The sequence below is a fragment of the Pteropus medius genome, unplaced genomic scaffold, assembly GCF_902729225.1.
Source record: "Pteropus medius unplaced genomic scaffold, Ma_sr-lr_union100, whole genome shotgun sequence".
NCBI classification, from domain to species: domain Eukaryota; kingdom Metazoa; phylum Chordata; class Mammalia; order Chiroptera; family Pteropodidae; genus Pteropus; species Pteropus medius.
In genome coordinates, this window is record NW_024347732.1 from 2,242,953 (window position 1) to 2,258,664 (window position 15,712).

The 15,712-nt window shown below is 37.2% G+C and overlaps 1 protein-coding gene across 1 annotated transcript in view; it reads right to left on the reverse strand.

The window, feature by feature from the left end:
* The window catches only part of CDH17 (cadherin 17), a 68,975-nt gene that overhangs the window by 13,929 nt on the left and 39,334 nt on the right, over positions 1–15,712 (reverse strand). The window contains exons 8-12 of the mRNA XM_039877132.1: positions 14,964–15,095; positions 14,514–14,664; positions 10,122–10,337; positions 4,944–5,020; positions 2,883–3,074 (exon numbers count right to left, since the gene is read on the reverse strand). Of these exons, the coding sequence (XP_039733066.1) occupies positions 2,883–3,074; positions 4,944–5,020; positions 10,122–10,337; positions 14,514–14,664; positions 14,964–15,095 (768 nt within the window). The remainder of the gene's footprint in view (positions 1–2,882; positions 3,075–4,943; positions 5,021–10,121; positions 10,338–14,513; positions 14,665–14,963; positions 15,096–15,712) is intronic.

Below are 15,712 nucleotides of genomic sequence, written 5' to 3' on the forward strand. Positions count from 1 at the left end.
GACATCACCAAGCCTCAACAGAAATAATTTCCTGAGAGAAGCAAGAGCCTGGAGTCAAGTTTTCAGCTCTGCCATCACTGGGGTACCTGACCATATCTTGCTGTGGGCCTGAACCTCATCCATAGAGTGGGACCTAATCCTTATTCCTCAGAATCAATGTGAAAAGCAAAGGAGAGCATCTGCAGAAGTGCTTCGTAAAGTGAAATGGGCTACCTTTGTGGGGTATGGGCTTCTTGGTGAATTTTACAAATTACACATTTGTAATTCAGATGAGCAGTTGCTGACAGAATTGTGATTAAGAGACTTGGTTTATAGCCATGAGACCAAGGCATAGGCAACAAAAGCAAAAATATACCAGTGAGACTATATCAAACTAAAAAGTTTCTGCACAATAAAGAAAAGAATCAGCAGCATGAAAAGGCAACTTAGGAATGGGGGAAAAAAATTTGCAAATCACATATCTGATAAGGGGCTAATACGCAAAGTATATAAGATATTCCTACAATTTAATGGCAAAAAATAAATAACCTGATTTTAAAATGAGCAAAAGACTTGAATATAAATTTATTTTTTCCAAAGAAGACAAACAACAAGCCTACAAGTATATTAAAAGATGCTCAACATCACTAATCGTCAGAGAAATGCAAAAAAAAACCCATACCTGTTAGGATGACCATTATAATTTTTTTTAAAAGAAAGAAATAACAAGTATTGGTAGAGAAACTGAAACCCTTGTGTACTGTTGGTGGGAATGAAAAATGGTGCAACAGACATGGAAAACAGCATGGGGGTTTCTCAGAAAATTAAAACTAGAACTACTCTATGATCCAGCAATCCTTTTTCTGTGTGTTTATGCAAAAGAATTGAAAACAATATTTTTACTCTCATGTTTATTGCAGCATTATTCACAATTGCAACCAAAATGTCCACTGACACAAGAAAGGGTAAAGAAAATGTGACGTATACATACAATAGAAACTTGTGTAGCCTAAAAAAAAAAAAAAAAGAAATCTTGTCATATCCTACAACACAGGAAAACCTTGAGGACATTATGCTAATTGAAATAAGCTAGTCACAGAAGAACAAATATTGTGTGACTCCACTTAAGGTTCATAGAGCAGTCAAAAGCATAGAAACAGAAAGTAGAATGGTGGTTGCCAGGAGCTGGAGGGAGGATAAAATGGAGAGTTGTTTATTCAAAGGGCGTAGAGTTTTTATTCATGCAAGATGAAAGAGTTCTGGAGATCTGCTATGCAACAATGTACATATAGTTAACAATACTGTAAATTTTATATTATGTTTTTTTACTACAATTTAAAAGCATACCTTAGTTTAAACACTTAAATGATTAACATGATAATTTAGAAGCAACAGTATTCCCCTGATAGCTTAATGAATAGGGAATTAAAAGTAAGCCTAAGTCATACACAAGAAACCATATTATAAGTCTAATTTATTTAAAACACTAAAAACATATAAATACACACATCTTTTGTAGTAAATACACACATCCTAGGGGCAATTGGCTAACATTTGGTGTAACCTAATGAAGAATCCATACCTCAGGGGTGGTTGTTGCTTAGCATTTGAAAGATCTTACTCAGAGATCCCTCTCCAGAGGCAGCTACTACAGGCCTTGAGCTAGCACTATATAAAGCAGCACTAGAAAGTTTGTTAACTGGCAAAGTGATCTTACAAAGAGATATTGTGATATTAGTGGTATTCAAGACATGCAGTTTGGTTAAAAATATAGTATATCACTAGGTCATCACATGAACAAGAGTGTAAGTATCTGGCTAGTCCAGCAGCTTATTCCTTTCTGGGTTCCAGGACTCCTGTCCTGTTCTGCCTAGAATCACCTTTCTATGAACAGTCAGATGAATCCTTTCCCTAGAGTTCTGTTATCACAGTGTCTGAGGGACACAGAGCTAGGACTTCACAGGCCTAAAGCACAAGTTAGATGACCCTTTTCTGTGCTTGCTTGTTAACAATTGTGTATGGGACAAAAGTCAATAATTTATTTAGTCAATCAGTATTTATTAAATCTCTACTATGTGCCAGGCAATATTCTAGACACTTGGAAAGCAACCACAAACAAAATAAGGATATGACAAAGATTTTGGTCAGAGGCTCGCTCCATTGTAATATACTGCCTCAAGGTTGTGTAGGAGGATACTTGAAGTTCTAATCTACCACTAATAATCAGGGTTACCAACATCTCCCTAAAGGTGCCCATTAACCACAAATGGTCAAATCAACTTGTTTCCCAACAAGCCACCATGAAAAAATGTTGACGTGAGAATCATTCGTACTGAAATGGACAGGCCTCGAACTTCTCATAGACCCTTAAGAGAGCTCTGATCCTTGGGGAGGATGGGAGATATGCTGTCTGCAATACCCACTGCAAACTCTGAAAAATGCCCATTCCTTTATCATTTCTTTCTATAGTTCTTTTTCTCCACGTAGACAGCATGAATGGAAACGTCAGTTGTAATGGAAATGTCAGACTGACACAAAATGCTAATGATTTGAGTTGGTCCACACACAAACCTCACTGCTAAAACCCAGTGAGGCCTTCTGTTGGAAGCAGAGTAGATGGTAGATAATGGGATCAGGATTCTGACACTGTTCTTGGGCTTGTTTCACCACTAGCACTCTTCTCCTGGTGCTTCTATTGCCTATGAAATTATTTTATTTTGTCTTCAAAAGCCTGTACTTCAGCTTTCCTTTATTGTGGTTCAAAACTTTCCTCCAGAGTCTTTGTTTTTCTTTTTTTCTTTTTTGTAGCCTTCAGCACAAAAAAGAATATACTGCAAACCTTCAGCATGGTCATAAGTAAATTAATCAACAGAAAAACCAAATTCCATTAAAAGGCTATTTACCTTTTTAATCATGACATATCCAGCATTGGTTTGGGGATCTGTCTCAATCCCTAGTCGCCCTTCATTGTCTCCCTGTATAATATGATACAGGATTTTAGAACTCCCAGTAAATGGCTCATCATCATCAGTGGCCTGGATGGTTAAGATGACAGACCCAACAACTGCGTCTTCAGAGAGAGTTAGGTTTCCATACTAAGAAGGAAACAGGGGAAGGAAATGATGAGAATGTGCATTGTCATCCAGCATAATTGCCAAGAGCTAACTTGTCTCTTTGGTTTCAGAATGGACACAAGTCAGAGTTTGCATCAATACTTACCAAGCCTGCTCTTCTTATTGATGAATATTTTGCAGTTGATTTTGACATCAGTCACACTCATAGACTGATATCCACTGTACCAAGAAATACAACATCTCAGAGAGCTACTAGATATTTTAGGATTCTAAAAGAGACCCTCCCTCCCACATCCAATAATTATTATTGTAATTATTATACTAGTGATGATATGAATAGACACTATGTATTGAGTACTTACAATGTGGCAGGTACTTTACATACATTATTTTAATAAATCCATAATCAACCAAGAAGTAGTAGTTGAGAGCCTGAACTTTATAGCCAAATGGCCTGGGTATGAATTCTAGGCTTGTCACTTATTAGCTGGGTGACTTAACGCAAGTTACCTAATGTCTTTAAGTCTCAGTTTCTTCATCTGTCTAATGGTGGTAATAAAAATAGAACTACTCATGTATTCTGTGAGGATAGAAAGATAATGCGTGTAAAGCTTCTGAGTGCCTGGTACACAGTATGTACTCAATAAAGATAAGCAACAAGCCCTACTAAGTAGTTATATTATCTTCTCGATTTAACAGAGGAACAAAGAACTGGAGAGGTAAAACCTACTCAAGATCATATAGAATTGAGATTCAAACCCATATTTGTCCAACTTCAAAGCCTGCACTCTTAATCACTGGCCTAGACTGTATCCCATCCTCCACTCTCCCCACTGAAAATCTCCCAGATCATCTCTCTGGAAATCACAATTTTAAAGAAGAAAACAGCCAGAGTCCAGGAGAGGACCACAGCAGTGAAAGCAGCAGACTCACTTTCTAGAGCCCAGTTTGCATTTCCAAGCTCTGAGACTTCCAAAGCAGGATTCTCATGCTCAATCTAAAACCACTGTCTAGATGTAATGCAAGGAAATCACAACACAAAGATGGGATCATGGAGGCTGAGAAGAAAATGGTTCTGCCTCATGTTTGTTTAGCCTCAGTGCCTGTTACACAAGTTACATTCAGTCACTCATACCTCTTACCACCCCAAAACCTCTCATAAATCATCTTCTCTTCTTGGTCATAGCCTTGTCCTTATTTTGATTTGTGAACATCGTTACAGAGCTCTGTCTCATAACTGACTTCCAACATGACATAACAATCTAGTCAAACGGGCTTCTCTCTGCTCCAGAATAAATAAATGGAGACACCCCTTCTAAGGAGTAGTGGTAAAACTGCCCCTAGTTTAAAGCCTTCATCAACAATAAGTAAACATTTTTCTTGATGTCCTCAACTGATCTTTTTTCTCCTGCTTTTTCTGCCCATGTTCCTAATTTTTGCAAATGTCTTGAACACATTTTACTTTGGCTTAGGCCAGAGATTAGTTTTTTCTTCTCTTACCCAATTATTGCAAAATGAGTTTACTAAAAATGCTTATTTGAGACCTACTAGTAATCTATTTATTGTCCTATTACACACAAAATATATAATGACAAACTGCAAGTATCCATTAAACTCCTTTCAATTTGACAAAGATTGTGGTTGCAGTTTTTAAGCAGCCCTTAGAATAAATGAACAGTTGGCAGTTTATAAACAGATGTTCCCAGATACTACAACAGTTCCTTGAAGATTTCCACTGAAAAAGGTGTCTGCATTTGTTACCAGTGCATTGACTAAGGCTACCTGTGAAGTCTGGCATTTTTCCTAACTACTGTCTGTGTCTTTATTCCAGAGTCAGGGGCAAGTAATATGAACAAAGTAAAGAAAAAACAACAGATGACAACTACTCACATCTGATTTTTCAAAGACAGGAATCTGATCATTTATATCAATAACGTTGACTTGCACATGACAGAGGGTCTTGAAATCTGAAAATCAAAGTCACGTCACAAAAATTTTCACTGAAAAATTATGCATTAAAATTAGATACCTGCAAGAAAATATTGGCCAGTAAGTGACAGCCATAGTCACAATTTTGCCATTGATCTGCAATTTATATGGAAATGGTGTCCTCTGTTCCCCACTTGTACCTACAAGCAGGTCACCATGGGGAGGCTGAAAGAAGTCCTGAATACAGTTTCCCTGGGCTTCCTATAGCCCACCGCCTTCCCCTTCTGGAGTAAGGTTCGTTTTTGAGCAAGACTGCTCCTTTTCTGTGAAGCAATCTCTTTTTTCTAACTAGAGAAACTTAAATAGCCTTCAAAGCCCAGTGTGAAACTATCATTTCAGAAAGCCTTCCCTGAGCATCCCAGGTGGCTTTTTTCTTCTCTGAACATCCCAGCATCTCCTCTGCTCCCTATGGAGGGAAGGTTTGGGGTGCCTATTTCCTCCCCTTCAATGAAGAAGAGAGTGGTACAATTAGTCCCCTTCAAAAGGCTTTATTGCCCAGTCTGCTGGAGGCAAAAGTGGGGAAGAGGTGGCTCATGGAACCCTGGGGAAATGACACAGGCTTTAAGGGATGGGTTTGACAATCCCAAGTCCTACTCAGAGACAGCAGATTCAACCTAGTTTTAAGATGAACATGGAGTGTGGGCGAGAATGGAGAGCTCAGGGAAATATCCAGAATAAGAAACAACATGACAGGTTCTTTGTTTGGGTCACCGTTATTCTAATAACCACGATGTACTATACATAAAGATTAAGAATCTGGGTTCTAAGAGGTGATATCTCACTGATGTTTTAATTTGCATTTCTCTGGTAATTAGTGACACTGAGTATCTTCTCATATACCTATTGGCCATCTGTATGCCCTCTTTGGAGAAATATCTATTCAGGTCCTCTGCCCATTTTTCAATTGTATTGTTTTGTTTTGTTTTGTTTTGGTGTTGAGTTGTATGAGTTCTTTATAAATTTTGGATATTAACCCCTTATCAGACATATAATTGACATATCTTCTCTCATTCAGTAGGTTTTCTTTTCATTTTGTTACAGTTTCTTTTGCTGTGCAAAAGCTTTTTATTTGATGTAGTCCCATTTTTTACTTTTTTCTTTTGTATCCCTTGCCTGAGGAGATATATCAGAAAAAATATTATTAAGAGCAATGTCAGACAGTTTACTGCCTATGTTTTTTTCTAGGAGTTTAATGGTTTCAGGTATTACATTTAAGTCTTTAATTCATTTTTAGTTTATTCTCATATATGGTGTAATGAAGTGGTCCAGTTTCTTTTTTTTTTTTTTTTTTTTTTTTGCATATATCTGTCCAGTTTTCCAAACATCTTTTATTGAATAGACTTTCTTTATCCCATTATAATTCTTACCTCCTTTGCCCTAGATTAATTGACCATATAGGTGTGTGCTTATTTCTTGGCTCTATTCTGTTAGAATGGCTATCATCAATAAATCAACAAATGACAAGTGTTGGTGAGGATGTGGAGAAAAGCAAACCCTCGTACACTGTTGGTGAGACTGTAAGTTGGTGTAGTCACTATGGAAAACAGTTTGGGGGTTCCTCCAAAATTAAAACTAGAACTACCTTATGACCCAGCAATCCCTCTTCTGGGTATTTATTCAAAGAAATCCAAAACACTAATTCAAAAAGATAGATGCACCCCTGCATTTACTGCAGTATTATTTACAATAGCCAAGATATGGAAGCAGCCTAAGTGCCCCTTAATGGATGATTGGATAAAGAAGATAAAAAAAATATATATATATTTATGAAAATAAATATATATATAAAAATATATATGAAAATATATATATACATATGTGTGTGTGTGTGTGTGTGTGTGTGTGTGTGTGTGTGTGTGTGTGTGTGTGTGTGTATGTTACTTGGCCATAAAACACATTGCAATCTTACCATTAGCAACAACATGGATGGACCTAAGTGAAATAAGTCAGACAGAGAAAGACAAATACCATATGATCTCACTTATATGTAGAATCTAAAAAAACAAAACAAACAAAACAGAAAGAGACTCATAAATACAGGGAACAAACTGATAGATTGGGGGGGGCTGGGGAATAAATGAAAAAGGTAAATGGATTAAAAATACAAATTGGTAGTTACAAAATAGTCGTTGGTGTGTAAAGCATAGGGAATATAGTCAATAATATTTTAATAACTATGTATAGTACCAGGTGAGTACTAGACTAATTGGGGGGGAGCACTTTGTAAATCATATATAAATGTCTAACCACTATGCTGTATACCTGAAACTAATATAATATTAAATTTCAACTATAATTGAAAAATTAAAATTAAAAAAAAGAACTGAGGTTCTCGAAATAATACAAATTGTTAGCATTCTCTAGGTACCAGGCACTGTATTGAGTGCTTTACCTGTATTATTTCACCTTCATACTGTCTTGATGAAGTAGGTACTGTTATCATTGTCATTTAGTTCACAAATGAGGAAGCCAAGGGATAGGGATGTTAGGTAACCTGACCAAGGTCACACAACTAACTAGTGATGGAGCATAATTCAAATCTTTGTGCTCCCTTTCTCCTCTCCATCCACTTCCCACCCTCTACTCTGTATTGTGTCTAGGAGGCCTACCTTATAAACTTCATCATTGAGCACTCTGGTCCCTCTGGGTAATAGGTGAGTTCTGTCAGTGGTAGCACTGGCAGGAGATGTGAGGAAGAGCAGGAGGAGAGAGGTCTGGTATAGTTCCACACTGCCAGCAGCCTTGTCTATAGACACAGGCACAGGACTTGCTACTTCAGATAATGCTCCCTTCCCTCAACTCTTCACATCTTATGGTAGGAAGGGCCATTCATTGTGCTTCATACCTCTTGTTGGTTTCCCTTCATCTTGCCCACAACCCTCATGAATAATCCCTTCTTAAAACTTTGTTACTCCTTTTGAGGAGGGTCATCTATTTCCTTCTGGGGCCCTAAACACTATACTCAGGCAGTCTTACACCGTAGATCATGCTCAATGCCTGGTACCTGAGGCCAGGCATGTAACCTAATAATAATCAAAGTATAAATAAGTGCATGTTGATTAAAGCTGAAGCCAGTCCCAAAACATTTGTAAACAACAAGAATGGCAGAAGATTGGTAGTAGGGGCATAGGGTCGTGTCCTAGGACCTGCACACTGGCTCCCTTCTCTGTACAAACCTCCTCTGGGCCATCAGGGGGCCTCCTGGTTAATAAGCTCTCCCTGATTTTATGTAAAACTATATTAATTACAGCCTAGTCTAATTTTCTGTAGTGCACACTTTAATGTTTAATTCTATCAACACACATGCACACATATATATTTACATATAAATATATTTTATGTTCTGGCTCATATTTTTTATAGATGTATCTGTATACATAGACAATTTGTAATATGATTTCTACTTTAGGCTTTTACAGTCTTAAATTGCTTCATCTTCCCATGCATTTGAAAATGGGAGTTTTTTCTCCTCTGTAAACGCTATACTATTTTGTAACTTATCATATTCATCCTTCAAAACTCAGCTCAATGTCCTCTCTTCTAGAAAGCCCTACCTATTCTATCCTATTCATTTCTTTCATGGGCAACCTGTACATGCATCTTGCATTTTGTTTACTCACATATCTACCTCCTCTATCATAAGTGCTCTCTGAGAACAGACATTGGATTTTACTCATAGGTGTATCAATACCTTGAATAGTGCCTCAAATACTGTAAACTCCCAATAACTGTTTGCTAAAAGAATGGAAGGCTGATGGTATGAGATTGTTAATTCATCATGGTTTATTATACTTATCACTTTTGTTGTACCTTTTTACCATAACACTAGACAAATGTTAGAACCTCAATATTAGTCAAATTACTAACTCTCGAAAATTCAGCACTGGGGGCCTATTAAACCCCAGTTCACTCCAGTATTTCAACATCTGTGTAAAGGAAAAGAATGTGAAGCACAGTGTGAAAATTATGCCCCTTTCTTCTCCATACCTATATAATTTGTGCCATACCTATATAATTTGTTCCTCCCAAGTGTTATACACTTACTGAACTGTTTGTTACGCACTTACTGAATTATTTGTTAATCTAAGATGCAGTTTTAGTTAACCTAGTTCTTAACCTAGGAGTGTGTGTCTCTTTAAAATAAGCCTGTTTCCAAATACATGTGTCTGTGCACATTTGTCTGAGAATGTGTGCATTTGTTTAAGAATGCATGGTTTTCATAAGATTTTCAAAGGATCTTTTGATACAACAAAAGTCAAGAATCACTTGCTTTGAAATTACATAATGAGTAGGGAAGAAAATCTCCTAATATTATCAAATGGCCAACTAGAAGATAATAGGAAAAGATAGAACTTCCCAAAGATGCATTTTTCCTCCATTTTCATGGAGTAGAATCCTTTGAGTCCAACGAGAATTGGAAAATACAATTTTCTTGTTCATGATCATGGTGACCATGACAACATGCCTTGCTGACCTCCAACAACAGAGGGACCTTAATTGATGATGACTCCACTGCTGCACTCTGAAATCCATCACCACATATGCACTGAGGCCTTGCTTTTCATGGCTGCTCCTAGCCAGTGACTGAGGAAGGCAGGCATGCAAAGGCAGTTTCATTCTTAAATATTATAGACTCTTTCTCTGTTTAATTTTGGAGTCTTTAATGACCTTGCCAACCTTTTTTTTTTTTGCTCAGTGGTCTATGATGCTCCCACCAGCCTTTTTTTCCTCTGTCTCCTTCACTCAGGGTCAGGCTTGTATTGTAGTCTGATGATTCTCCCAGTCTTCTCCGTATCTCTCCCATTTTTTTATCATAGACATTTCCCCTAATAAAAAAAATCCTTGTACTTTTAATCCCCTCTTAGCATCTGCTTCATGGAGGACTAGGACTAAAGCAATAATGTTGCCTAGTTGTAACTTGGACCAGCTGCCTTTGTGCTGCATGTATGTTTCACCTGAGAAGCAAGAACTCTTAAACAGCATCCTTCTGTAATATACCCAGGCATTACAGCAGCTTAACAAATCACAACTAAAATGAAAACAAGTATTTTCACTCTTGACAGCAAATATGATACCAACCTTTGTCAGACACCTCTACTGTTAAATGGTACTGAGGAATGTCTTGCTTCTTCAAGGATTGCATGGCTAACTGGAACACCCCTGTGTAGGCTTGGACCAGGAAGAGCCCTTCTGTGGGAGACTTGGGGGCTTGATCCACAATTCTGTATTCTAAAAAACTGTTGATAGTGTTTGCTTCATCTGTGTCATTGGCAATAAGAGTCCCAATTTTGCTCCCTATGAAAAAGAAAAGAAGGAAATCTATCCATTACAGTCTCCTTTTAATCTAATATAAAATGGTTTCACTGAATGAGCAGGTTCCTAGAAACCACTGTAAATTAAATAGCTGACTAAAGTTATTAGATTTACTTTGATTCTTCTAACCCTCTCCATAGTATAGTGTGTTGAGTAGTATATTAGTTTTATAGGGTCACCATAGGGTACTTTAGCAACAAAAATTTATTTTCTCACAGTTTCTGAAAGCTAGAGGTCTGAGATCATGGTGTCAGCAGGGGTGGTTTCTTCTGAGATCTCTCCCCTTGGCTTGGAGATAGCTGTCATCTCCATGTGTCTTCACATGGTTATTCCTCTGTACATGCCTGTGTCCAAATTTTCTCTTCTTAGAAGAACACTATATTGGTGATAGATTCAGAATGTTGGATTAAGATTGAGTTTCTTCTATATATGTAGGCTAACAAAAGTATAAAACAATGCTCCTTTCCTTTGCCTGAGGGTGGGGGTGGTCTTACTGTTTAGCTCAATGAAATACTAAATTACTCCTTAATATGTCTATATTCTCTTGTTTGGTATCTTCTATTAGCCAGAATCTTGTGTGACTCATGTCCCCAAGTCTTAGCAATACCACCATCAATTCATTCGGATTAAGACCCATACTAATGACATCATTTTGCCTTTATTTCTTTAAAGACCCTATCTCTAAATAATAGTCACTCTTTGAGGTATTGGGGGTTAAGATTTCACCATACAAATTTAGAGAGAACATAATTCAGTCTATAACAAATAATGTCCCCCCAAAATTTAAGTTCACTCGAAAGCCCAAATATGATCTTATTTGGAAATAGGATCTTTGCAAATGTAATTAGTTAATGATCTTGAGATAAAATCATCCTAAATCTAGTGATTGGTATTCTTATAAAAAGAGAAGACACAGAGACACACACAGAGGATTAGGCCATGGGAATAATGGGGCGGAAACTAGAGTTATGCTGCCACAAGTAGCCAAGGAATGCCAAGAGGCACTGAAAGCCAGAAGAGGCAAGGAAGAATTCTCCTCTAGCTGGCACCTTGATTTCAGACTTCTAGCCTCCAAATCTGTGAGTATAAACTTCTGTTGTTTAAAGACACTAACTTTGTGGTAATTTGTTATTGTCACCCTCAGACACTAACATACAAGGCAAATGGTATAACTGAAGAAGAAGCCAACCATGGGTCACTTCTAAGCAACTTTATGGAACAATTGCAGAAACTGACTCTACCCTAAAGGTAACATAGGACAAAGAATAGGCATGCATCCTATCCTGTCTTCCTTACTGCACTTTATGGCCCTAAGTATTTTATTCCTGTGAGTGTTTCAGTCCAGGGAGTTTCAGAAGTCAGAGGCTATAAGTCAGTGCTTCACCCAGCTCTGGGTGAGGTCTGATCAGTACTATTGCTCTGTGAAGTGGGAATCGTGAGTTTCTCTTCATATACCAAGAATCCCACTGTGGGACTACAACTCGAATATATCTCATGTGTGGAGCTAGGTTTAACACCCTCTCTCCCATATCAATTGGCATCCACTGACTTATCTAGAAATCTGAAGGATTTTAACTGTGGGTGGTAGAAGGAAATACTTTTGTTATGTCTGTAATGGAACTGGACCCATGTAGACATGACTCATTATGCTGATGAAGGGAGGCATCATGAGCAATAGAGCAGATGAAAATATGTACTAGTATAGTAGCAGCTGCTATTTCTGAATCCACCACAACCAAGCCACCTTTGTGGTGTGTATATGCCCTTGTAAGAAAAGTATCTGTGTGCGGGATGAAAGTATTTTACTGAATTCTGTGATTCTTTGGTGTCAGCAGCCATACTTTGAAACTTTCCCCTCAACAAGTGAGTATAACCCAGAAGATACTGTTCTCTCACTCCACTGTCAGAGTCACCATGAAGCTGTTGACATAAGTGACTATGGAAATTCCGCTGGGGGATGTTACTCACTGTGAGTATAGAACTTTGTGGATGAGCCAGAAGTGAAAGGAGTGCCAAAGGCCAGGAACAAGTGGCAGCTCAAAATGACTTGGAGGTGTCGTAGCACCTCTTGGGGCACTCAGAAATACTTTATGAAAGACTAAATGTCCTGGATAAACACATAAAATTTGGTAGGAAATAGGATTCCAAAATTAATGTTAGCATTGCTAAGACTTGAAGAAATGAGTCTCATGAGATTTTGGCTAATAGAAGACACCAAACAGGAGAATATAGACATATTAAGGAATAATTTAGTATTTTATTGAGCTAAACAGTAAGCCCCCTAAAGGACAGGGACATTGTTTTGTATCTTTGTTAGCCTACATATATAGAATAGATTCAATTTGTGTTGATTTATAAGGATTCCTGGTCCACTAAGTCCATTCAAGACTTTGAAATATTGTTACAAAATAAATTCTCACTTTTAGAGAGGCAAATAGCATAAACAATTTATTTTACCAGAACAATTTATTCTACCAATAATAACTTTCTCACCAGTCTGAGAAAACTAATATGGCAGGCAGCCTCTAAAATGGCTCCCAACAACCCCTCGCCCTTATATTGATCCCTGATGTAATCTCCTCTTTTTGAGTGTGTGCTGGGTCTAGTGACTCACTTCTAATAAATAAAATATGAAAAATGTGATGGGATGTCACTTCCAAGATTAGGTAATAAAAAGACTGACTTCCATCCACTCGACATTTTCTTAGTGCACTCTCTCTCCTTCTCTCTCTGAACTCTTCCTCTGAATCAAAGGCACCCAGCTAGCTGCAACCAGGTTCCTGATTCACAGAAACTGTGAGATAATAAATATTTGTTATTTTAAACTGCTAAATTTGGGGGCAATTTGTTATGCAGCAATACACAACTAATACTAAATGTTAGGCTATATGCAAAGAGACTTGAGGTTTCATCTAGAAAGGTCTTCAGAGGTCTTTCGCCTTCATTCGTCATCTTAGACCATTCTAGATTTCCAAAAAAAGTCATGCTACAAGTATTTCTTGGCTATTGTCACACATTCCATTGTCGTTAGAAAATTCCTTCTTAAAATTAACTAAAATTCTTCAAGTTGCCATTTAACACTTTCTGTTGTAGCAAGAATTGGAATAAATGAAAATAAGAAGACCTAAGCAAAACACACTGACAACAGGTAGCCTACGTATGACTCCTGTCAGCAAGAAGAAAGAAATAAGCACTGAGCAAGCAAGCCACACAGGCAATGCTTATCAAGCTTCCAAGACACTACCCACTGTGTTAAAAGTATGCAGCAAGAAGAATAGAGAGACCAAAAGAAAATAATGAGAAGATCCACAGGCATGTGAGGATCTTCCCAGAGGGCAGCAAAGCCCTGGGAATGGTAGTCATACAAGGCTGCTAACCTTGTAAAGCCTCTAAAACTCATATGAAACAACAAATAAAACATTTCAAGAAATGCCAACCTGCTCAGCCAATATGCTCAACACCAATAGGTAATAGATAAGAGTGTTCCCAAATCCAGGGAAGTCATAAAACTCCCAGAAATCATAATGTTCTCATGGTAAGAGTCCTTATATGAATATAAAGCTATCATGAGATATAGTAAAGGAAACATAGCAAGTTAAGAACAAAAGGACAAAAATAGATAGGACTATATCATCAGCTTCCTAGATAGAAAGCATCAAGGGTCAAAAGTCAATTTCCATTTGTCATGCTTACTTACTACAGGGTATCTGACATTGAGTATAAATGATGATTTAAATTATTTAGCAAATTTAATGAAATTTTATCTGTTACTGAGTTTGTTAGAGAGCAAATAAGAATCTATGGGAAAATTTTGCAAATGAGATAACCTTATATATGTATACAGGATACTAGTGTAAGTGGAAAGAGTGGTAGTAGTAGTAGTAACAGTAATAGTAGTGGCAGTAATAGTGGTAGTAGTGGTGATGGTAGTTATAAAAACCTCCAATTTAAGAACACTATCCAGATATTGACTGAGCCCAAATACTGTACCTAGGTGAGTCTCAAGATGCATTGAACCTCTATGCTGTGCTAGGCATGGGAAATTGATCTCCAGTCAGGCTTACCTGCTCACTTTTTACAAGACAGAAAAGAGAAAGGGATTACAGAGTTAGCATAGAAAGGACAGTTACACAGCTGGGAACAGTTCTCATTTCTTACCTATTTTTTCATTCTCCTGGACCTCAAATACAGTCACTGTAGATGGACACGTAGGTGGATTATCATTAATGTCTTTAACTTTCACATGAATTTTCAGTGGGAATGCAAGTGGTATTCCAAGATCATCCTTTGCAACCACATGAAAAACATACTACAACAGAAAGATCAGAATTAAGACATGACTCTTTCATCACTGTCTTGGAAAGGTAGAGAAGCAGCTATTTCAATTATATTTTATTTACTCCTTACTTTGACTTTAAATGGAGAAAAAAATAAAATGGGTCAGATTTGTGAGGATATTATCATATCTTTGAGAGCAATAATATACTGTGGTTCAGAACACAGTTTGGGTTTTTTGTTGTTTTTAGGTAAAATCTTTTCTGCTCTCAGCTACTTATGGGTACAGGACTGAGTTTTGTCTCCTGTGAAACTCTTCTCAGTTTTACTCACTGAATCTTTTTCTTCTCGGTCCAAGGGCTGAGTCACATAAATATCTCCTTTCTGGTCAATTGAAAATGGGAATCTTGGCAGCTTCTCCTTTTCAATTAAGAAATAATGTGCACCTGGCTCATTCCACCGCACCTACAGGGTCCAAAGTCAATTGTGAGGAAAGATACATCTGGACCGAGAAAACTGGAAAGGAAATAAACAATTTTCTGGTTCTTAGTTTCAAATTTCTGACAACCTTGTTTGTATGTCTGTGGTTTCTTATAACTACTAAATTATATTTTTTATTTTCAACCTAAAATAAGCCTTTTTTATTTCTTTTTGCCATTACGTTGCTCAAAAAAAGCAACATAAGGGTATTTTTCGTCTCTAAAGCAATTTTTTGTGAACTCACTAAAGAGTTTGTAGGTTATTCTTTTGAAAGTCTCACTATAAAGGCTGCATATATCATCGATCTAAAAAACAAAATGTACTTTGTAGCTGGCATTATCTGAGGAATAAGCCATGATATATGAAGAGCTTCATGATATATTAAGAGTAAAGAAGAAACTTTAAACTCTTCTCCATGCTGTTATTTAAGTAAGACAAATGATACATAAATAAACCACATTCCCCCCTAAATATTTAGTCTTAAACACTTTAGGGATAAAAATAATTGCCAACTCTTAGGATTGCTTTGTAAAAACTTGGCAAAATAAATAATGTCAATAGTAAAAACAATCTATTTTCTATAGACAGAGCTTGGCCTCTCT